Genomic DNA, 21394 nt, shown 5'->3' with positions numbered 1-21394 from the left:
CCAAGAATGTAAGGCAACCTCTCTGAAAATGTTATACACATTTTTTTTCAGTTACAGTACTTACTTGTAACGTGTTTGTGACTGTAAGGCTAGCTAGCTAGCTAGCTAGCTAGCTAGCTATTTATTTATTTATTTATTTGTTTGTTTGTTTGTTTGTTTGTTTGTTTGTTTGTTTATTTAAGGGGGGAAACTCTAATATTTCTTGTGAGTAAATAAAATGTTTGTTCCCATTCTATAAGTCTATTACAGCGCTATTCTCAACTAACACTGACACCCCCTGTAAACAGGGCTGGTTCCAGATTTTGTGGGGCCCTGAGTGAACAGTGCCCAAATCCTCAGTCAGCCTACCACCAGCCCTTCTCGTACCTTTCCACCTTCATATCTCTGTGCCCCCCACCTGCCTTTGGGTCCTTCTGCCACTTCTAAGCAATCCCACTTGCATACTCAATTGCCTGCACTACCTGCACATCCTTTCTCCAACTGCACTGCCCTGGTGCGAGCTGCTGGAAGTGCTGCTGCCATGGCCATCAGCAATGTTGCCTCTGTGCAGCACATGCCTTCTCTCCAATGAGGCTGAGTAGTTGGGAGAATGGCTGGCAGAGCAGCTCAAGCAGACAGATTGGGGAAGGCATGCAAACATGTGGTGTGGAGGTACATGGGTGGGGGCCAGCAGGAGTGGGCTCCACCATGACCCGTGGGACCCTGGCAATTGCTCACCTCAGGGTATGCTGGCTCCAGCCTTGACTCTAAGTCCATTGGAATTCATACAAGAATCCCAGCTTAACACTGACTTTTACTACCCCAACAAGAGTGAGGGAAGTGTATGCCTCCTGTGACGACCAGTCTCTTATTCCTTTGTAAATAAATATGATAGGTGCAAAATAATGTTTATTTATTCCTTTATTTCCATATCTATACATCATTGCCCCCAGGAATTTAATTCCAGACCCCTTTTTATTTCCTCCTAAAGTAATGTGTCCAAACTCTAAAGCACTTTCAAAGGATTATGTGATCCTGAGGAAATCACTAGTGTGGGATTCCAGGTTACATTTAACAAATTAAAATTTTACTTATATATGTTCTTTAGCTTAAAGGTTTCAAGAAATAATTTACAATAAATAAAACAACCTGAGGCAGCGACTTCTGCTGAGGTGACTTTCACTTCACATCAATCCACTCTCTCGCTTCTGTACATCTCTGAGACCCTATTACGACTTGACTATTTTTAGTCTCTCAATGTTTCTGCCTATTTCTTTGGGCAGTTCTACATTTCGCATAATACTAGGCTGTTAACATCATCAAGCCCTTTTCCACTATCAGTTTAGCACAGACAGCCTCTTTCTCTCTCAGTTCAGCGCAGTCTCTCCACTCTCTCATCCCCCTTTCCACCCCCTTCCTTCTACAACTTACCTCTCATTTTAAAGAACAACACAAACAATATTTTAAATCATTACACCTCCTTTTGCCCCTTGCTCGGTCTAAATTGGGAAAAATTAAGCAAGCCTCAGTTGTTGTTTTTCCTCAGAGCACTGCTGTTATATATCACTGAAGTTGTTGACCTTGGATGGCTTGCTGTGCTTCTAAGAAGAATGGAACAAACACTCTGCACTTCATTTCAATCATATATCTGTATTTGAAGGCTGAAGCCAAGGTTTGCCCTCGCTCTTCCGCTTCCACTTAAGCTTAACACGCCCAGCGTTATCTGTCACTAATGATATAAACGGTAGTTACTCGTAAGCTGCTTTGCAGAATATAGCTATATTCCGGATTGCAAAAATGGCTTATTGTGGACCATAAAGCTAGCATGTTATAGCCAAGAAGCATTTGTTCTACTTTTTTGGTTCATTATTACAAGTCATAAAATTAACAATATTATCTTGTTCTTTTCATAACTATACCCTATGGGTTAATGAAAATATAATACCTTTTTAAAATCAAGTAGACTATATGCAGAAGCCCCGAAAACTCATTACTTTTACAGTCAGATAAATATTCTGGGATTGCTATATAAATTGAATTTGCAAAATGGCTCCTAACACCTGCTTCTGCCTGTGATTTGTGTGTTTCTATATTATCATTAGTCCAAACTAGGATATCCAATAATAATTTAATATGAAGCTATTTTTGTGCTAAAAAAACAGAATCTATACATGAGGAGCTTTTTAACACTATCCAACACACAGGAAGAAATTTACCGGTAAGTGCTGGTTATTCCCAACCATATTTTCCTGCTTTGGATAATTTCTTCATTCCACATGAAATAAGTTATTTCTCTCTTAGAAAATGTTCATATGTGAACAAGCAAATTTCACTCCAGGATCTTTTACTTTATCAGCAGCTGTGTGATCACAACAGTTCTTATTTTCTGATTCTGTAACCATAATAATAAGTAAATGTGTATAATTTTATTTTATCTAAATTTCATATTTTTGTTATTATAGGCTATGGGTCCAGGGGGCAGGGACATGCACTGTGACCTGTTTGGATTTAACAACAGCACTCTATGAGCCCATTCAAATGGCCAAGGGATGTGTATGTTACTTTATGTAGGAATATTTTGCAGGGAAGTTTGGAATATGGTACCTTGTTTTCTCATTTAATATTTAAACAGTCTTCATTCTGCCTCAGAGAATGGAGTAGTGATGATCATAAGTAGCTAACCCTGCCAAAACATATACAGGAAATTTCCCATATATGCTGATAGATATTTACTCCAGTGTATGGAGATAGCCATAGTGCCCAGGAAGGGAAAAGAATGCCAGTTTTACTGCCAGGCAACGGGGACAATAATTTCTCTAATGTCACAGGAGACAGAAGTTCAAAACATGTTGGTGAGAAAACAGTAAGCTGGTGCAGAAATGAGATGTAGGTGCTGGAATGCAGCACTGAAGGGCTAGACTGAGATAGCCTGGCCATCTTGACCTGATGCTTAATGGCTGATCCAGGAAGAAGGAAAATCAAACTAACTCTGTTTCTTACATGGGAGTCCTGAGGCCATGAACTACACTATAATCCATTCCCCTGTCACAATCCAGGAACATAAAAAACAAGAAGGGACACATTATTGGTAGCACCTTCAAGAAGATTAAAAATTAAATATTTCAAAATATTCCAAAAATAAATCTAACAAGCCCCCTATCTCTGGAGGAGTTGCAGCAGTAGAGCCAGGTCAGGACACTTTTGTGCAGTCAACCAGCAAGCAAGGTCTAGAAAATGGCTTCTGTCCATGTCACTGCATCTCTATTTATAATGTGTCTAGTGCTTAGACCACCACACAAAGACAAGAGTGAAAAGGTGAATGCATGCAACACAGAGAATAATTGTGAGAGGAAAGAAAAAGAACTACACCCAGTCCTTTCACCTATCTTCACATCTTCCTGTGCTCAGTTGACATTGTGGAATAAACCATCATGAAGTGATACAAGTTATATGTTCTAATTTCAGCACCGTTGCTTAAGCTCATCTATGACTGTCACACCAAGGACCACTACTCACATTTTGTTTTTAACTGTACTTCTAAAAATATAATGTGTAAATGCATTAAATGTGCATTGACATGCATGTTTATCATATGGGTAGACTTTGTTGTGCATGGATCTGTGTTTAATTCCAGCATGCCATATGACAATAAAAACACAATTCAGAGTCACCCATAAGATTAATTCTTTGTTTGTGGAGTCTCATGCATATGACCACTAGTTCTCTGTCTTTTCAACAATACCATATGTGGAAGCAATCAAAGTAATGTAGGCTTTCAATGTATTGTCGAAGGCTTTCATGGCCGGATTCAACTGGTTCTGGTGGGTTTTCCAGGCTGTGTAACAGACTTCCCTCTGTGATACACCTCTGAAGATGCCAGCCACAGATGCAGGTGAAATGTTAGGAACAAGATCCACCAGACCACGGCTACGCAGCCCGGAAAACCCACCAGAACCAGTAATGTAGGCTTATCTGCTTTTCTTTTGTAACCAGTGGTTACAGAAGGGCCAAGGAGTTCTTACCCATGCAAATTTGCATTACATTGTTAATTTATCAAAGGGCCTCAGTGACAAGCCTGGGTTTACCTCTCTGTGATGAGATGGCCCTTTCCCTATTACTCCCCTCAAATAATGTTTCACATGCCTAGCTGCAATTTTCCCTCTCCTCAGAAGTACAAAACCTTCTTAATAAGGTCTGTAGACCACTCAGAGACCTTAGTCTGCACATTTTAAAAGGAACAACCTCCACTGATAGTTTGGTGGAGCATTTTAGCATCTCTCCAGATGTTAGGATCATACTTCATCAAGCCCTTCCCAGCATGGCCAATTGGCCATGCTGGCAGGGGCTGATGGGAATTGTAGTCCACAACATCTGGAGTGCCAAAGGTTCGCCACCACGGATTAAGCACTGTTCTCCAGAATCTCCACCATTCGTTCACTTTGTTACAAAGAATCCAGACTGCATCATTGACCAGTCATTGTACTATTGTCTTCTCAGTCCATTTCTTAAAAGTTCTGGTCATGGTCTCTCTCTCCTTCCCCCTCCCCCTCGCCACCTTGGTATCATTTTAATGTAATTGCTGCAGCTTCCTGTCAACATGGATTGGAAAAAGTCCTTGATTAACGTGGTAATTAAATAATTAATGGCCTTCTTTCATCTGCCAACAAATATTTTCTCCCTTAAAAAAATTATTTTAAAAAAGAAATTTAAAAGATGAAATGCTACTCATAACAGAAACAACAGGCAAAGCAGGGGTGCTCTAGAAGAGCAGGCCGTCTGTCAATTTTTCCCTACCTGCCATATAGCTTAGCATTAATCCCCTGCCCCCGGACCATATTGTTTAACTTTCCTCCTTCACCTGTGTTTTGATTGTGATTCCTAGCAAGTACCAGCATCATCAAATTGTGCAGTGTTGTATCCCAGCTATAATTCCACTTCCATTTGATAATATAATAATAATCTTTCAGATACACAAGAGGCCTCTCAAGTGGAAAGAACTGAATTAGGAAAATATTTTTCCCTTTGTTATCATTTCAAATTGCTGGTAGATGCAATATTGAGACACATAAAGGGCTTACAGAGACTGGGTTCATGGCTAAAATAAAATCACATACTAGGTCTAAGGTGGATTCTGCATGGGCCAAAAACAGCGGTATGAAAACAGTGTGAAAAACGTTTTAAACCCTTTTACACCGTTTTCACACCGCTGTTTTTGGCCCAAGCGGAATTTGCCTAAGAAAAAAAGTAAGTGCTTGATTGAAATGTGTACACACACATCAGAGAAGCTCTTTCTCCACTATAGATGATAACTACCTCAATGGCATTTCATTCAAATTAAGTGTATGCCCACTAAAAGAAAACCTGAATTATTTCAAGGTTCCAAAAGAGGATATAATAAAAGAGGATATATTTCAAGGTTCCAAAGGAGGATATAATATTTAGAAATTTAATTTGCTGGGGTGTAGTGAGACTACAATGAATTTTCAGATATAATCCACCAAAGTAGGGGGGCTGAGAAAATACAAACCTTCCATACAACTCCTGGAAAAAAAATTACGGTATCTGGTGTTAAGTGTATAGCCTGCAACTCAGGTAGTCAGAACATAGAGGAACACAAATTGAAAAACACATGAGGAGCAGAGAAAAAAATCCATACACGCTATTAGTCTGTGAATTGTCAAGTGTCAGAGGTCAGTTTGAATATCTGTACTATATATACTCAGTTAACTCTAGAAAAACTAAGTATAGTATATTCTAGGTTTCTACGAAAAGGTGCACACAATATAAGTTGCAGGGCATATTTACGCATGAGGCACTCTTTCCTTTTTCCTCACCCAAATGGGAAAGGAAGGACTCCTGTAAAATATTAATAAACAATATAGAAGAGTGCAGACTGGCTATAATTCATTCTTTTGCCACCTCTCATGCACACTTTCACCATAATTTTAACAGTTTTAATTCTGCAGCTTTTTGACTCAAAATCAAAACAACGTTTCATATATTTCCAGCAGGCACAAATACTCTATTAATAGTTCTGAGGGAAATGTATTATCAGAAGCACAGGTTGCTTTAATTCTAATACAAGACTATGAATGGGAGGTTAGATTTGTCTTTAAAACAGTTTAAATATACCATTGACAATTTATTCAGAATTCAATTGTAAATTTGGAAAATATGGAACAAGGTAATAAATTCAAAATTTGATCCAGTTGTTGTGTTTGATGCCTTCAATTTAATTACAGACCAAAGATTCCTCACTTGATCCTTTTTTCTATCCTTCTTTGAAAAATAAAAAAAACTGAAAATTCACAATAAATGGGGAAAATGTCCAGATTTAAAATATAAAGAAAGTGCTCCTACTCATAAAAAAGAGGTGATATAATTCCTCACTACGCATAAAACTTATGTGCATACAACTTTATTTTCGTTCAAAGAGAATGTTTCCTCCATTCTTTATTGTTCTTCATACAGTTCATCATGGAAAAAACAACAGCTACAGAACCTTGAAGCCAGAAACCTCTCTAGAGGTCATACCCAAAGAATTACTTTTTTTCTGAGTGTTTTAACAAGGGAAGAAATCAATCAGTTCACACAGCACTAAGTTTCAAAAGAGAGCCAGAACGATGTTTTTGTGGGACATGTCCTCCGCTGGCAAAAAGCTAAGTACGGAAAATGTCACAATAGTTGTTGGAGCAAAACACTCTGATGAAGGAAGGAAGGAAGGAAGGAAGGAAGGAAGGAAGGAAGGAATGAGGGAAGGAAGGAAGGAAGAAAGAAAGAAAGAAAGAAAGAAAAAGGAAGGAAAGAAAGAAAGAAGGAAAAAAGAAGGAAGGAAGAAAGAAAGAAAGAAAGAAAGAAAGAAAGAAAGAAAGAAAATGGGAGAACACTATGGTTTTTATAAAAACAACATAGCGTAAAAAAACAAGATGTATTTAACAAATGCAATGAAAATTGCTTTATTTGACCTTATGTTCACAAAATAATTTTATTATATGTATGAAAGCAGCTTACAGGCAATAAAATTATGAAAACATTCACAAGACTTGAATAACACAGACCTGATTTGGGATGAATATCTTTATTAGGCTTCTAACTTATCTCTCTCATCTTATCCTGACTACACATCTTTATTAATTCTACCAGTAGTTTCTCTGAAGGTTTGGGTTTTGCTAACCTTCCTTAATCTCCACCACTGACCAAAGTAAAAAATGTTCTCTTGAAATGTTTTGTTTACATTAAATGCTGGTGACTTCTTGAATTATCGGTTTCATTTTACATTGGCACTATTACACAAGGAAGGTGCCAGGAATTTTGTTTTTAATTTTCAGACACTAGAGGTAAATCTTGGCAACTTTTTTGAAGCTCTAGTGTGTGGGGGGTTTTGCTGAACCATTCACTGTCTGAATCCAAAGTAGGAATGAGGCACTATTTATTCTGCAACGGATAGCAAACAAGCAAAAAACTAAATTTAATTTTTGTACTACAGTGTCTCACAGGTGTCATTCCAAATAGAAGACTGTAGCAGGCAAACAATATGCTTTGAGAGAAGTATAGTATCACTAAAACATATGGCATAAGATTCTTTTTGGTTTTTTAAATACCATTTTCATAAGAACATAAGAAAAACCCCACTGGATCAGTCCAGAATATTATTCTGCACTGTGGCCAAGTAGATGACTCTGAGAAGTGCAGAGCTAGAGATGGCACAAACAGGACATAAGGGCAGCAGCCCTCCCCATTGTTTTGTCTCTAGCATCTGGTATTCGGGGGAAAATGGAGGTCGGTATTTAGCTATCATAGACACATGTATGAGGGAGGCCATTTTCCCAGAGGGGCAAAATCAAGTTTTTAAATAAGAAAAGTTTTAACCAGGGGTGGTTTCATTTTACAAAATGGTAAATATTTTTTTGCGGTGAACTAAGGTGGTTTTTTTCTCAGACCGATTCATCTTTAAAGTTGGGAGTCACATAAAAGGTAAACTATACACAGTTTCACATGCTGACAGTAAACTAAAGTCAACATAATATGAAACTTCAAAAGAAATAGCTATCATTAGTTTTGCTTGGATAAGGGAACAAAATCTACAAGTTGTCATTCAGTCAACTCTGGTCCTATATTTTTGAAGTACACCTATTTCTGTCACATTGCTTTTTTATTCATTCTGTGAATAACTACAAGTTTTTAGTTATCCCAGCAAGACTGACTTTCCAAATACTTGTTTTATAAAGTGCTGACTAGTAAACTGGTCAAAATGCAGTTGTTGTGAGACCCTGAAAATATCTCACTATTTTGACATATATTAAAATAAGATAAATAGATCTGTTGTAATGTGAAAAAAATAACAATTTTAAATAATAAATAAATAAAGCCGGTATTGACACTTATTTTCCTGCTATTAAAAAATATTACACTCTTGTTATAAGGCTTGGTTGACGTTTGGAAATCTTTATAAAGGCATCATCTACACCAGGGGTAGGGAACCTGCGGCTCTCCAGATGTTCAGGAACTACAATTCCCATCAGCCTCTGTCAGCATGGCCAATTGGCCATGCTGGTAGGGGCTGATGGGAATTGTAGTTCCTGAACATCTGGAGAGCCGCAGGTTCCCTACCCCTGATCTACACTGCCAATTCACCCAACTTTACTCGCAACCTATAAAACATTCATGAATAATTTATGCAAGTCAAATGGAAATCTCATATGTAGCTTAATACATTTTATCCATATAGTAAACTTTATTTGCTTCGACCAGTTCAGTTTCAGTATATATTGATCCAGCTGAAGTTGTTTTCTTTGCACCTGTATGATATCAGCATCTTACATCCATTTCCTTTCAATATGAACAACACATAACAACTTTGGAATACAATGTTATATAAATTAGAAATTTTTGTTTTAAATGTTATGCTTCTATCAAACAGCAGTTAATTTGAGCTCTGGGCTTTTATGATGGCTTTAACTCTTACAATAAAATACTTTCGTAAGTAAAACTCCTCAACTATCTTTCATATACTATTACAATTTGATAGGCTAGCTTTACCACTCAGGTTTTATGTTGACCATTTTGTGTGATGGGATTGATCTTTTCCAAAGAAACATCAGTTTCAAAATCCAAGATACCTGATAGGGCTGGAGACATTTTCTCCAGAGGTTTAGACAGTTCCCCCTCCTCTTCTTTTTTCAAAATGTCATCATCTTCTGGGCATATAACAGCATGAGGGATCAGATAAACCAAATTACAATCTTTGGGGCTGGATCCTCTGGGCTCAAGCTGACTGGAAAAGGCTACGCCCCCATTGTTGTTGATACTAACTGTTTCTATAGCATTACTGGAAGCAGGACAGAGTCTGTAGCATCCCAAGAGAGTTGAAAATGCCTTTCGGAAATCTGCATTAAAGGCATAAATGATGGGGTTCAGTGAAGAATTGGCCCATCCAAACCAAACGAAAACATCAAAAGTAGTCGAACTAATACAAAAAGGTTCTGCTCCCCTAGAAGGTATACCAGGTTCACAGAAAGGGACCATGCAGTTCAGTATGAAAAAGGGTAACCAGCAGCATACAAACACCCCCATTATCACTGACAACGTCTTTAAGACTTTAGTTTCTCTCTTGAAGGACATTTTGAAGGAACTTTCTGGCTGCTGGCCATCCATGCTGTTTCCATTGCCAGTGGTAGTTTGACAGTTCTTAGCATGCACTGCTGCTCTTTCCAAGGCTGAAATGCGTCTTATTTGTTTTTGAGCAATCCTGTATATCCTTGTGTAGGTGACTATCATGATGGCCACTGGGATGTAAAAGCTAATAAGAGAGGAAGAGATGGCATACATCCTATTTAAACTGGAGTCGCAGTTGTCCATGGCTACACCTTGGAAGCTAGCATTGAAGTCTAAAAAGGTTGTGGTCTTAGCCTTGTGCCAGTTCAGTTGCACTGGAATGAAGGAGATCAACACAGACAAGGTCCATGCCACGCTGATCATGATGAACGCTGCTTTAGGGGTCATTTTCCTTTCATACCTAAATGGACTGGAGATGGCCCAGTATCTGTCCACGCTAATGACACACAGATTTAAGATGGAGGCAGTAGAACACATGATATCAAATGCTACCCAGACGTTACAGAATGATCCAAAAGGCCAGAAACCAGCTATCTCTGCAACAGCTTTCCAAGGCATGACCAGGACTGCTACTAAAAGGTCTGAGACTGCCAAAGAGATCACAAAGAAGTTGGTCACTTTGGACCTCAGGTGGCGAAACCTTATAACAGCTGCACAGACCAAAGTGTTCCCTAGGAGCGTGGAGAGAATGAGCAGAGAGAGAAAGCAGCCGGTGAGGATTCGGAAGCAGGAATCCTTTTTCACAAGCAACCCTGCCCCATCCATAGTGGTGTTGTTCCAAGTCATATTTTCTCCTGAAGCAATATCATATCATGGGTGTGTATGATGACATCAACTCTTGTCCTTGCAGAGCTCACAAAATAGACATTAGGTGTCCATTAATTACTCACCACCAGGCAGACCCCATAAGGGTTGTTCTATATACTCTTCGCCCTTGGGGGGAGATCCCATCATCCTTAGGAATCTCATTAAGAAACATCAGCGGCTCTGTGGCAAGTAGCTAGAACTGACTATTGCAGTCATGTTTTCTCAGCAAGCCCTTCTGCATTTCAGCCTAAAATAGAATATTCTAATAGGAATAGGCCAACTGTAAAGTCCTCAGAGAATCCTGTATGAATAAACTCGGCAGAACAGGGGCACAATCACTTTGCAGCATTCATATATTCCCACTTAAATAAGCTATTGATTCAGCTTGTCCAGTGTCCATTTATCTAGCCCTTCAGATCTATCGAAGCATAACACATTAGGTATTTTTGCTCCTAATTTAATTTTCCATCCCTCTAATTGGCAGGACATTTTTAAACCCTTCCAGCTTTCGTACCTTTCTGCTATGAAATTAAAACGTCAGTGCTCTCTTTATAGGTAGCCTCAGGAATCAACTCCTCATATTGTTCCACACTGTTTAAGAGTCACAGTCCTAGAGGCAAAGAAAATAAATTTACTTTTTGACATTACATGTATAAGAAACCAGGAGTTCATTTATATTTTTAAAGAGAAATTCCGAGTCCTACCTTTTTATGTTAGATGCTGTGTTCTGGTCCAGAGATGAGTGGTTTTCTTTCCACTTTATTTAGAGTTTGAATTGCATAGCAGAGCATAAAGATACAATCACAGAAGGCAGGCAGCATTGCCTCTAGTATAATTTTCGGTTGCCATGAAGATAAATGAGTGGAACAGCAGGTGTTTATTTTTCAGCAAAAGCCACCAGACCTGACTTTTCAAGACTGCTTCTGTAAAATTTGTCTTCCAAATGGAGAGGCAAACACCTTTAATTTCCAGCCATCCCTTATGATTCATGTGCAAACCCTGTGCATCAAGTCAGTCCTGTCGGAAAGCTCATCACCCAAGTCACGCTTTGTATATCCCGTTGAAGTGGCCCATCAGGATGAAATCATCCCAAGCAAAGGCACAATATTCCCGACTCTCTGGCAAAAATAATGGAGATGCTTCAGTTGCCTCTTAGTCTTCATTGGAAGGAAGAAGTAGGAAAAAGTACAGATCCCTTTGGCCCTTGATGTAGTAGTTTTCCAGCTGATGGCTATTTTATGAAATATGAGTGCAATGCTAAGTTAGCGTAGGTCTTTTACTGTCAAGCTACTTTTCCATGGCTCTCAGAGAAGAATCCACATTCCAACTATGTATCATGGGATTAGGTCATACTCATAATCCCTCTACCTTTACGAATGCCCAGGTACAGCAGCCTCTTCAGGGTCTCCTGCTCGGGACCCTAGGATTTCTCTCTCTGCTCCTAGACACCCTCTCTTCATCATGCTGAACGAGGGACTTTGATGGCACAGGCTTCTTACTTCCTAATGTAGGAGATAGCAACATCACCTTACTAGAAAAGGTCTCTTTGCTTTGGGTCTCTTTCCTAAATCATGAAAGAGAAGAAAAATCTAGGCATGAGGCCATGAAAGTAATAACAGAAACCACACAAATAAACATTTTTAAAATCAAAGATGCACACAGGGAATGTTATTCTTACTCCTCTTCAACAGTTAAATATATACTGTATTCCAAATATTCCAAGCATATACAGAGGAGAGGTTGGGAGATTATCCAAACACTTTGAACATGCCGTATTAACTGGAGCTACCTACAATTCCATGGCACTTTCTCACCCTTCCAAAATAGTCAAGGCACATTTAAGTATCTTGATAGTCAACTGACACAGACAGCAATTATATTATTTTGCAAAAATGTAAAACATACAGAAGACCCAGGAAGGTATTCAGCTAGCAATATCATTCTGTATACATAAGCACTCTATGTATCATTATATTTATACATATGTGCACTTATACATATGTATAAATGTGTAAAGGTACCCAAAACACAAGCTGCAATTTGTTAAAATAAACACTACATAAAGTCACCACATAATTGGTGGAACGGAACTCCCATGTCTAGTCACGAACCCCAATTCCCGCAAATAAAACACACATAATTTGAACTGACACTAAGGTTTGAGCCTGGTGTCTGCCCTCTGGCATGAACTTACCAGCACAGAGAAGTCATTTGTCCCACAATACAGCTGTTGTGGGATGCCGATGGTACAGGCACCCAGCTGAAGGAACAACACTCACCTCATCTTTTTGCTGCTGGTTATTTCTGGTTTCTCTCCCCCCCCCACCCCCCACACACATACACACACAACGACTTTCTTTGCAATGCATTGTTCACGAACTTACAGCCACACAGGCTTCTGTGTAGGCTTGGCTCCCTCTTCTGGCAAAAACAAGCTTTGCTTCTTAATATTAATGGACAGTATTATTTTGTATCCATATGAGTTACTGTATATTAGGGTGGAAGGGGTGAGAGTGAGGGGGAAAGAAGAGCTTGGCGCATAAATCCCAGCACCCTCGGAGTGCCATCCTGTGAACACTTATCTGGGAGTAAGCCCCTCTGAATACAGTAAATCTACTTTGGATGTGCTGCCCCTCCAGCAGCAATTATGATAAACTGAAAAAGATGTCTTTATCTATACAACTTTAGTCTTGTGCTTCCAAGGCTTGAAGCAAGGTGATATAAATTTGCCAGTTTGCTGCCTTTCTCTGGTGGAAAACTTCTAATATTACATTCACTGATCCAAGTCTTCGATGCTTCCCTCTAGCCCTACGCAGGGTTTCTACATAAGAGAGGGGGTCGGGATTGTACCGAGTGGCCTTGCGTTTTGCTGTGCATAACCTCCATGTTTTCAAAGTCATATCTGCATAGCAATTTGTGTGTGTATGCCCCAACCTCTGGTCTTCATTTTTGCTGGTTATGGATCATGTGTTCAGAGCCTTTTTCCTTCAGGATAAACCTGTGTGTAAATGTGACCTTGAAGACATGAAAAGGAGGTACAAGAAAGTAATGTCAGCTAGTGTGCAGTCCTGGCCCTATCTCAACCACATAGAAAATAATGTCTGCACAGGAGTAGCAACAAGCATGAACCAGCAAATATAATGCTGCTATTAGGCATAATCCCAACATCTCCCCCCACCATGTATTGAAAATGTATCGATACAAGATGCAGTTATTTAAGAGGTGCTATGCACACATTTAATCATTCCGATGCCACAGTTCCCCCTCCCCAAAACATCTAGGCACTGGGATGGATACATGTTTGACTACTAACAACTGACAACTGAAGTGCATGTTAATGCACATTGGTTCATATGAATATGGTTAGAAAGTAACATCAGGATTTTTTTAATCGCAAGAAAATTAGAAAGAAGCAGTGCCACATTGTTTCATATCTGAAGCAAAAGGAAAGGCGATCCTGCTTAGATTATGCCTGGTCTATTGAATTAGTCTAACTGAGACACATATTGTAACATGGTGTAGCCGTTAAGAGTGTTGGCAAAAGGACCAGATTACGTAGTACTTGCAAATACATGAAAGTCAGCATCTGGTAGAGTGGCTGGGGTGTTGGACTTGACCAGCAAGCCGTCAGTTCAGTTCCTTGCCAAGCCCTTGAGCCCACTGATCATTCTGTTAGGGTTGTGAGGACAAATTTGTGGGAGGCTATATATGTTGGTCCGAGCTCCCTGAAGCAAGGGTGGAATTTAAAAAAATTGTGAGTTAATAAACAGATGTATTAAGCCCAATGGGTTGAATCCAGACTAAATCTTTCAGTAATGGAAGGGGTGGGGCGATTTCCATTGATTCAGTCTTCCTGCTTCAGACCCCTGATTTTCTCTCATGCCTCTCCTGAGGGTCGCTTATCCCACAGAACATAACACAGGAGCAGCATTTAAAGAGATCAGTCGGCTTCAGAGGAAGGGGAACCAGAATGTTCTGTTCCACTGACAAAAGGTTTACATAAGCAGAAAACTTAATTCAGATTCAACCCATTGGCAACTTCTTGCAGGGAAAAGCAGGCTTTGAAAACAGCTGATCTGGCACTCCAAAAGAGAAGGATTCATAACTTATCCTCCACCCAGTGCTTTTCTCCAGTGTGTTTGAGAAGCAGGCTTACAGTTTTACACCTATACACATAGGCTTTTTCTGCACAAAGCATTTAAAATGTTTTGCATTTTTTTGGCTGTTTGTCCACAAAGTCGGTAAAAATAAAATGTTTCAGGTGAAAATGATTCTTTTCTTTTTTAAAAAAACATGCATGCATGACTTTTATGCTACAGAGATTCGATATCTGAAGCCTTGCAGATTCTGATGTGAAATGTATATAGTATTGAATCCACAACACACAAAAGAAAAAATGGCATGTTTGCATAATCGGCAGGCAAAAATGTATTTATTAGTGTATAGCAATGTTGGAAGTGGCAGGCAGTCATGATGCCAGATGAGAAAACATTCGTAGGAAACCTCAGCAAATGGCAGACAACCAGAAAATCTATGAAGCAGCAGAAAATGATGAATGGCAGAGAAGAACAGTAGCAGAATCAAAGGGGAAGGGTATGGAGTGTCAAATTTGGACAGGAGAAATAAAACATTTCCTGTTTCTCCACACAGGCAAACAGGAAATGTTTTGAAAACATTTTTTTGGAAAAAGGGTTGCTAGTTAAGAAAATCCAAATAAAACATTTGGAGGGTGAAATAAAACATTTTCAAAACATTCTGGGGATAAAGACATGTGGATCTCCTGAAAAAAATGTTTTATTTTCCTGCCTTAAATTTTTAAATTTTGGAATGTTTTATTTTGGAATTTTGGATGCAGGCAAAACATTAAGAACAAGATCCACCAGACCACAGCCACACAGTCCAGAAAACCCACCAGAACCAGTTTTATTTTGGCTGTTTGGAAAGGGCAATATACACACACCATCATTTTTGGCCTATCTGTTAAACTTGTTTTTCCTTGAAGAAGCAACCATTAGTTGTAATACATATATTTGTGTGCCTTCACTGGGAAGATCTGGCTTCAGAAAGGTCTTCAGCCATGAGTGTGACCTTTCAGCTTAACTTACCTCAATTATTGTGGGAGAACACAATACTCCTTAAAACATGTGCAGTTCCAAATAGAAATACATCTTTCTAACAACTGAATTCAGTAATGACATAACTCTGCTTAGAATTGCACTAACACTCTCATATTGTTTTGAAATAAAGTTGCTTACTTCCACCTTTTCACAATAACTTTAAAGATTGTAACCTTCACTGTCTCACCTGCAGAGGAGGAAGACAAGATGCCTTGTCTTCAGATGACTATACTTTCAAGTAAGTTCAAACAGCTGACTTTCTTTCTATCCAGAACTCCAACATGAATCAATATTGACTTTTAAAACTTCAAAAATCTTCAAATATCTTATAGAAAAACACAAACCCTAAACAGAATCTTTGAACACAGAGATCCTTCCAATCAAATGAAAGAGGTAGCACAGCTACTCAGCTACCCATGCTGGGGGTGGGGGGAACCAGCGCACAGATCCTCTCACCCAGGGAAGAATGGAATAATGGCCTATAGCCAGAGAATGCAAGAGCTAAAACTCCTGTTTTCCAAGCTTGAGGCCTGCAGCTGTGAGAGCGTTCAGCCAAGCTGCAGAGGCAGGGAACTGGCAGCCTGCGTTAGACAAAGAGCAACCCAGAAGGACCGTAAAGGTTGGGGCTAACAAAACTCTTCAATTGCCTCAGCAGTGGGACCAGAACACTGGTACAAATCTGAACTGGGTATGAAATATAAATGTAGGTGCTGGCCTGATAGGTTCTGAGGCTGTGGGCAGACATTTGAGACAACATGACAGCCTGGATTGAGGAGGAGAGAAGGTCTAGTTTCGAGGGTAGAAGAAAAAAATGAAGGAGTTGAATAAATCCTTCATTTTTACTTCCTGATCCTAACAAGTTTCACTTGTGGCTTTGTCAGGGATTGTACTGTAATCTTTGGCATTTTATGCACATGTGTTTTTTTTTGGGGGGGGGACAAGTGTACATTACTCTCAGGTTAGATTCTCAGTTGCACGCACATTTTTCTTGCTCCTGAGCTGACGGAACTGCAGATGAGCGAATCCCAGTGGTTTCCAAAAGTAGTGAAAGTGCAACTTTTTCCCGGCCTCTGCAGGGAAAGTAGGGGAGATTGCCTTTCATTATTCTCTCTTTGGATATTCTTGCTCCCCTCCTCCCCTCCCCAAGTTCCACTTCCTCCATTTCACATCCATCTTAAGGGCTTTTTTTAAAAAATGAAGTGTAGGTATCTATCAATGGAACAAAGGATCAGCATAATAACGCTGGGAAAAGTCAACAAACAAACAAAAATGAGGCAGCAGGGAACAGAAACAGGAAAGCAACAGGCAAGCAATAGTCACACCTCATCCACCTTTATACCACATAGCAATCTGAAGGGATTTTTAAAACAATGGCATTGAAGTTCTACTGCTGGAGCAATGTACCCTCTGTAATCCAGCAAAACTGTGATAGATCAAAGACGGGGAACAAAAAAAAGGTGCCAAAAAGTGGGTTGGGAGAAAGCAAGCATAGCAGCAGAGGGCAGACAAAATGGTGGATTAATTTGGCTGGGCTAGAGACACTTTGCATCCAAAACAGAAAAGCAAGTGGTAACCTCACTGCAAAGCACACAGTTGCACTGTGAAAAGTAAGTGCATAAAGTGCCCTTGGTGCCATCTGGGCTGGCTAAATGAAAATTTGAAACTTATACACCTTATTTAAGATCTTTACATTCAAAGTTATAACATCCTGTAATTGAGCAATAAAGGTTTATTTTGATATGAAGAGAACCTACTAAGTTCTTAGGCATTTTACACTCCTATAAATAATATATATATACAATGATCCTAAGAATGTTTTTGAACTATGGTCTTTTAAGGGGTTAAATGAACACCTATTGCATCATACAATATGACCCCTTGAGCCTAAATCTATCTTTATTGCTCAAAGTGAGACTGGAGACTTACACTACAATAGGTAAGCAAAATGGCTGTTCTGTTAAACTATCTTAGTTTCCTTGTGTTAAATTATCAAAGAATCTTCTAAAATAATATTGAAATTTTCTAAAAGACTTCTTCAGAATGTAGGTTACTAAGATTATTAACTAATTTTTAAAAAGAATTATTCTAAATGAATTGCCCTTGGTTATATGTAGCTATATGTTTTATGGCTTGTTTTTATTCTATGATTGTATTTTCTCTCATTACAATATATCCCCCAATGAAGTCGCAGGTGAAACACATCAGGTAAGTAACAATAAAGGATTTATTCAACATCTTGATTCTTTTCTTCTGCTTGCTACTGTTGGCATGGCCCTGACTTCTTCCTGGTTTTGGTGGGACTTAAGGAAACAATAGGAGGTGGAAATTGGATAGTGGCCTAGAAAAGATCAGCTCTGAGATAAGAAAGATCAGCTCTGGAGCTGCATTCTGTCATAGGTGCTTGCTCCTTTATCAGTCAGTAAGGTATATATCTCCTTCTAGGGACCTTGAATAATTAGAACTTGGGTTCCCCCCTTTTGTTTGCTGGTCTCAGGAGCCAGGAACATGGCAGGGGAGTGACAAGAATCTCTGTTTTCTCCAGCCTGGTGTTCATACTTACATTTGATGGAAGGCCACAGATGACCTTCAGGAGATACCTCTTGACACAGACTCTTTAGAGTCACATTTCCCTATTTATTCAAAATATTTATCTCTTGCTTTTCTCCCAGGCAATGGAACTAAAGGCAGCCAATTGTTGAAGCTTCCTGAAGCTTAAACGTATGATACACTCATTGTGATAATCTGTGCTTATGTATTATAATAAATATTATAGCCCTACCAAGAAATGTTAAGGAAACATAACTGAAGGGTATCCTAAAGGCTGAGAGTAAAATCATACCTCATATATCTTATAAATCATACTTTGATCACAGCCTGTTAACTTTAATATTCAGAAATAGATATTTGTTGCCCAGCACCACACTGGAATTTAAAACTAGTTTGTGGTGTGCTTGTTAGTCAGAATGTATAGCAATCAGGGTTTATTATTTATTTTATTTTGTATTTATTTTAGATATGCATAGCCTGCTTTTCTCTCCAGTAGGAACGTAAAGCAGCTCACGACATTGTTCTTCACTCCTTCATTTCATCTGAATTTAAAAACCACAGTAGTAATATTCCCTTGCTGCTGCCCACTCAAAGAGATAGCAGTACAGGAAATATGTCATTCTGCTTGTAAAAAGGAGGCAAGAAGCAAACAAATCAAGGTTAACATACAAAGTAGGAGGTGGTACTTGAACCCAATAAACTAAGTAGATATGATTGTACAAACCATAGTAATATCTGAATGCAGCCTCTGTCTCAGTCTCCATCTGAGCGTAACTCACATATGAGAATTCTAAGAATAATGCTTTTTAAAACACATTAGTTGATTATATAGTATCTTAATCTGCAGAAGTATATCTCAGGATCAGGAAATATTTCAGAATGAAAACCTGTGATATTCTTTTGCTCTCTTGCTGTCAAGTTATTTTTACACGATATAAAAAAGTAGTCATTTGAAAGTAAACCTCCTATGTCAACATTACAGCCTTGCTCCAGTGAGACCTGTAAGCAAAGACCTAAGAAATCACAGACTAGGTGTAGGAGGGAGAATTAACTGTCACAAAAAGACAACTTACTGAGCTATCGTGCACAATCAGCGATTAATTTTCTAGGGTTTGGTGTTTGTAGAGTTGCTTTTATGCCATCTATAATTCTTCTTAATGTCAGATAGAACAGATAATGACTAGCTAACCTTGAGAAGCTAACAGTAATGCTTGTTTCAATCTGCTATTTAAAAAGCAAAAATTGAGCCATAGTGTATGTTTTTCTTCCCACAGCTTATTATCCTGTCCTTTAAACATCATTCACATCATCCTTGAGGAAAGAGTTCGAAAGAACACAATTACTAGACTCCATGAAATCCTTTATGAGCTAATTCATGGGATAATATCATCATAATAAAATACAGTTTAAACAGCATCTCTTTTACAGCTGTAAACTATATTCATTTTCCAGAATACAGTTATTAGCCATCACTTTAGTTCTGCTTAGACATTAAGCAAAAAAAAATGGCTTAATTTAATTAACTGTTTAGTGAGATCAACTGAGCACAGCTGCCCTACCAACTATATTTAATGGGGAACTGAACTCATAGTTCAATGTTGATTTATTTAACCATAGTTAGTCAATTATGATCTTACCGCAGTTAGACAACTATGATTTTTATGAGATCTAAATGCAACTACCTTGGTTTCCTTTCCACCAATCTCACCACAACGTAGGTAGGGGGAAGGAGAGAGCGAAGGGGGGAATTCCAAGAGGACTCTTGAGAACTGAATATGCTCCAGAAGTTATGAAACATTGAAAGCACGTAAAAATCAGTTAAAGAAATAATGGGAGAAGGACTAATCAGCTGCTCAAGTCCCGGAAAATTAATAGAATCATGAAGGAAGGGAGATGAAGGTGGGATTGCCAAATTCTTCCCCTATCCCATGATTCTTTGCAAGCCCCTCTAATGTCAAACTGAGGATGCAGATAACAAAAGCAGCACAATGGGACCAATTTCAAAGATGAAAAAGACTTCTGCATATCTGAGGGAATTTCCTAGTATGCAAAAAACAAAATTACAAATGTTAACACCAATACTGAGCTTGTGCAATGCAAACACAGTGACATTAAATTTTAGCAACAAGAAAGCAAAATGCAGGGACAACCCCAAAACATCCATTATATAATTGAAGGAGTGAGGGGGGAAAGGCACAGAATAGTAGAACAATCACAAACTGACCGCCTTCCCTCCACCCAAATCCCAAAACAAACAGTACGCAAAACAGCCCACCTCCCAACCTATTCAGATGCCTGACTCAGCGGCCGTCTTCACAGGAGCCAGAAGATCGGCCATCTCCTGCCTAGTCAGTCAGCCTGCACGTAACAGTTTTCCTGCATGCCCTCCTTTGCTCACTCTGCCTGAGCTTTGCATCCTCCCAGATGAATAGCAGGGTCCCTGCTATTAATCCCATAATGGAGCTCACTGGGGGTGGGTGTAGCGGCTTACCCAGCTCCTTGTTAGCTCTATCCCTTGCTGAATTGGGTCACATCTGCCCAGGCTCACTGTTACTCGTTCATTCTCTCTCTTTCTCTCCCTCTGTGTCTTGATGGCAAATTAAAATAAGAGAGCAGACAGAGCATCAGCCTGGTGGGGAACTGAGCAGCACAATTCTATTATATTTCTAATTCCAAGCATGCCATAGGGAATATGATCAATAGATCTGTACAATGATGCTAATACAAATAGAAGGACTTCCCTACAAACCTTAAGGAAGTACCAGGTTTGCAAAGAAAAAGAAAAAAACCTGAAATCTAAGAAAAACCTCATTTGTGGATTAAATATTCCCCCAACAACAGAAATGATGGTTGTAGCTTTAAGAAAAGAATGCCCACTGAGCTCTCCATGGCCATTTGAAGGTTACTAGGTAGCTATAACAATATGTAACCCTGCCCTGTATACCCTGCCTCATGAAATATTGGATTTCATATTGTTTCTCATGCTATGTGCTGCAAAATGCCAGTTTCCTTGTTTGTATGGGTGGATAGCAGAGTGTCCAAGCTGAAAGCAAGCCTAAGGCAAAACAATTTGTGTGCAAATCTATGAGTTACTCCAGGCAATATTATCTGGACATCTCATAACAAGGACATGCATCTTTGATTATCTCACCCTGCCAGAGTACTCCGTTAGCATAATGGAGTCTGTAGAACTCCTGAGCACCACACCTCGCTAAGCTCTTTCTTTGGAAGTCCCTGATACTGTACCTTTGAGAAAACATTTCTCAAAAAATTTGCTGCTTCCTTGCATTTCCCCCACCTTTCAGATACAATCTCCCTAACAACAGATC

General features: G+C 39.1%; 1 protein-coding gene and 2 long non-coding RNA genes across 7 annotated transcripts; 1 reads left to right on the top strand and 2 right to left on the bottom strand.

Moving 5' to 3' along the window:
- Positions 1-45: 45 nt before the first annotated feature.
- On the bottom strand, positions 46-8440 carry LOC125429349. The gene is made up of 3 exons (XR_007243979.1): positions 7264-8440; positions 792-796; positions 46-59 (listed from the first exon to the last, which is right to left on the bottom strand). It is a non-coding gene; the product is annotated as an uncharacterized LOC125429349 (long non-coding RNA).
- Positions 5182-5620, top strand: LOC125429350. The gene is made up of 2 exons (XR_007243980.1): positions 5182-5544; positions 5580-5620. It is a non-coding gene; the product is annotated as an uncharacterized LOC125429350 (long non-coding RNA).
- A 239-nt stretch (positions 8441-8679) lies between the features above and the next one.
- On the bottom strand, positions 8680-20632 carry DRD1 (dopamine receptor D1). 5 transcript variants are annotated; one of them, XM_048490397.1, is made up of 3 exons: positions 20557-20632; positions 11106-11965; positions 8680-11011 (listed from the first exon to the last, which is right to left on the bottom strand). In XM_048490397.1, the coding sequence occupies exon 3, from the start codon at positions 10378-10380 to the stop codon at positions 9022-9024; it is 1359 nt and encodes a 452-aa protein (XP_048346354.1). In that variant the 5' UTR covers positions 10381-11011; positions 11106-11965; positions 20557-20632; the 3' UTR covers positions 8680-9021. The 5 variants fall into 5 exon arrangements, with proteins under 5 accessions (XP_048346354.1, XP_048346355.1, XP_048346352.1 ...); XM_048490398.1 differs by lacking the exon at positions 20557-20632 and adding an exon at positions 20341-20434; XM_048490395.1 differs by lacking the exon at positions 20557-20632 and adding an exon at positions 12596-12698.
- Positions 20633-21394: the final 762 nt, after the last annotated feature.

The sequence above is a fragment of the Sphaerodactylus townsendi genome, linkage group LG03, assembly GCF_021028975.2.
Source record: "Sphaerodactylus townsendi isolate TG3544 linkage group LG03, MPM_Stown_v2.3, whole genome shotgun sequence".
In the NCBI taxonomy this organism is placed as follows: Eukaryota; Metazoa; Chordata; class Lepidosauria; order Squamata; family Sphaerodactylidae; genus Sphaerodactylus; species Sphaerodactylus townsendi.
The sequence above is the reverse complement of the archived record's forward strand: the minus strand, read 5'-3'. Positions and strand labels throughout refer to the sequence as shown.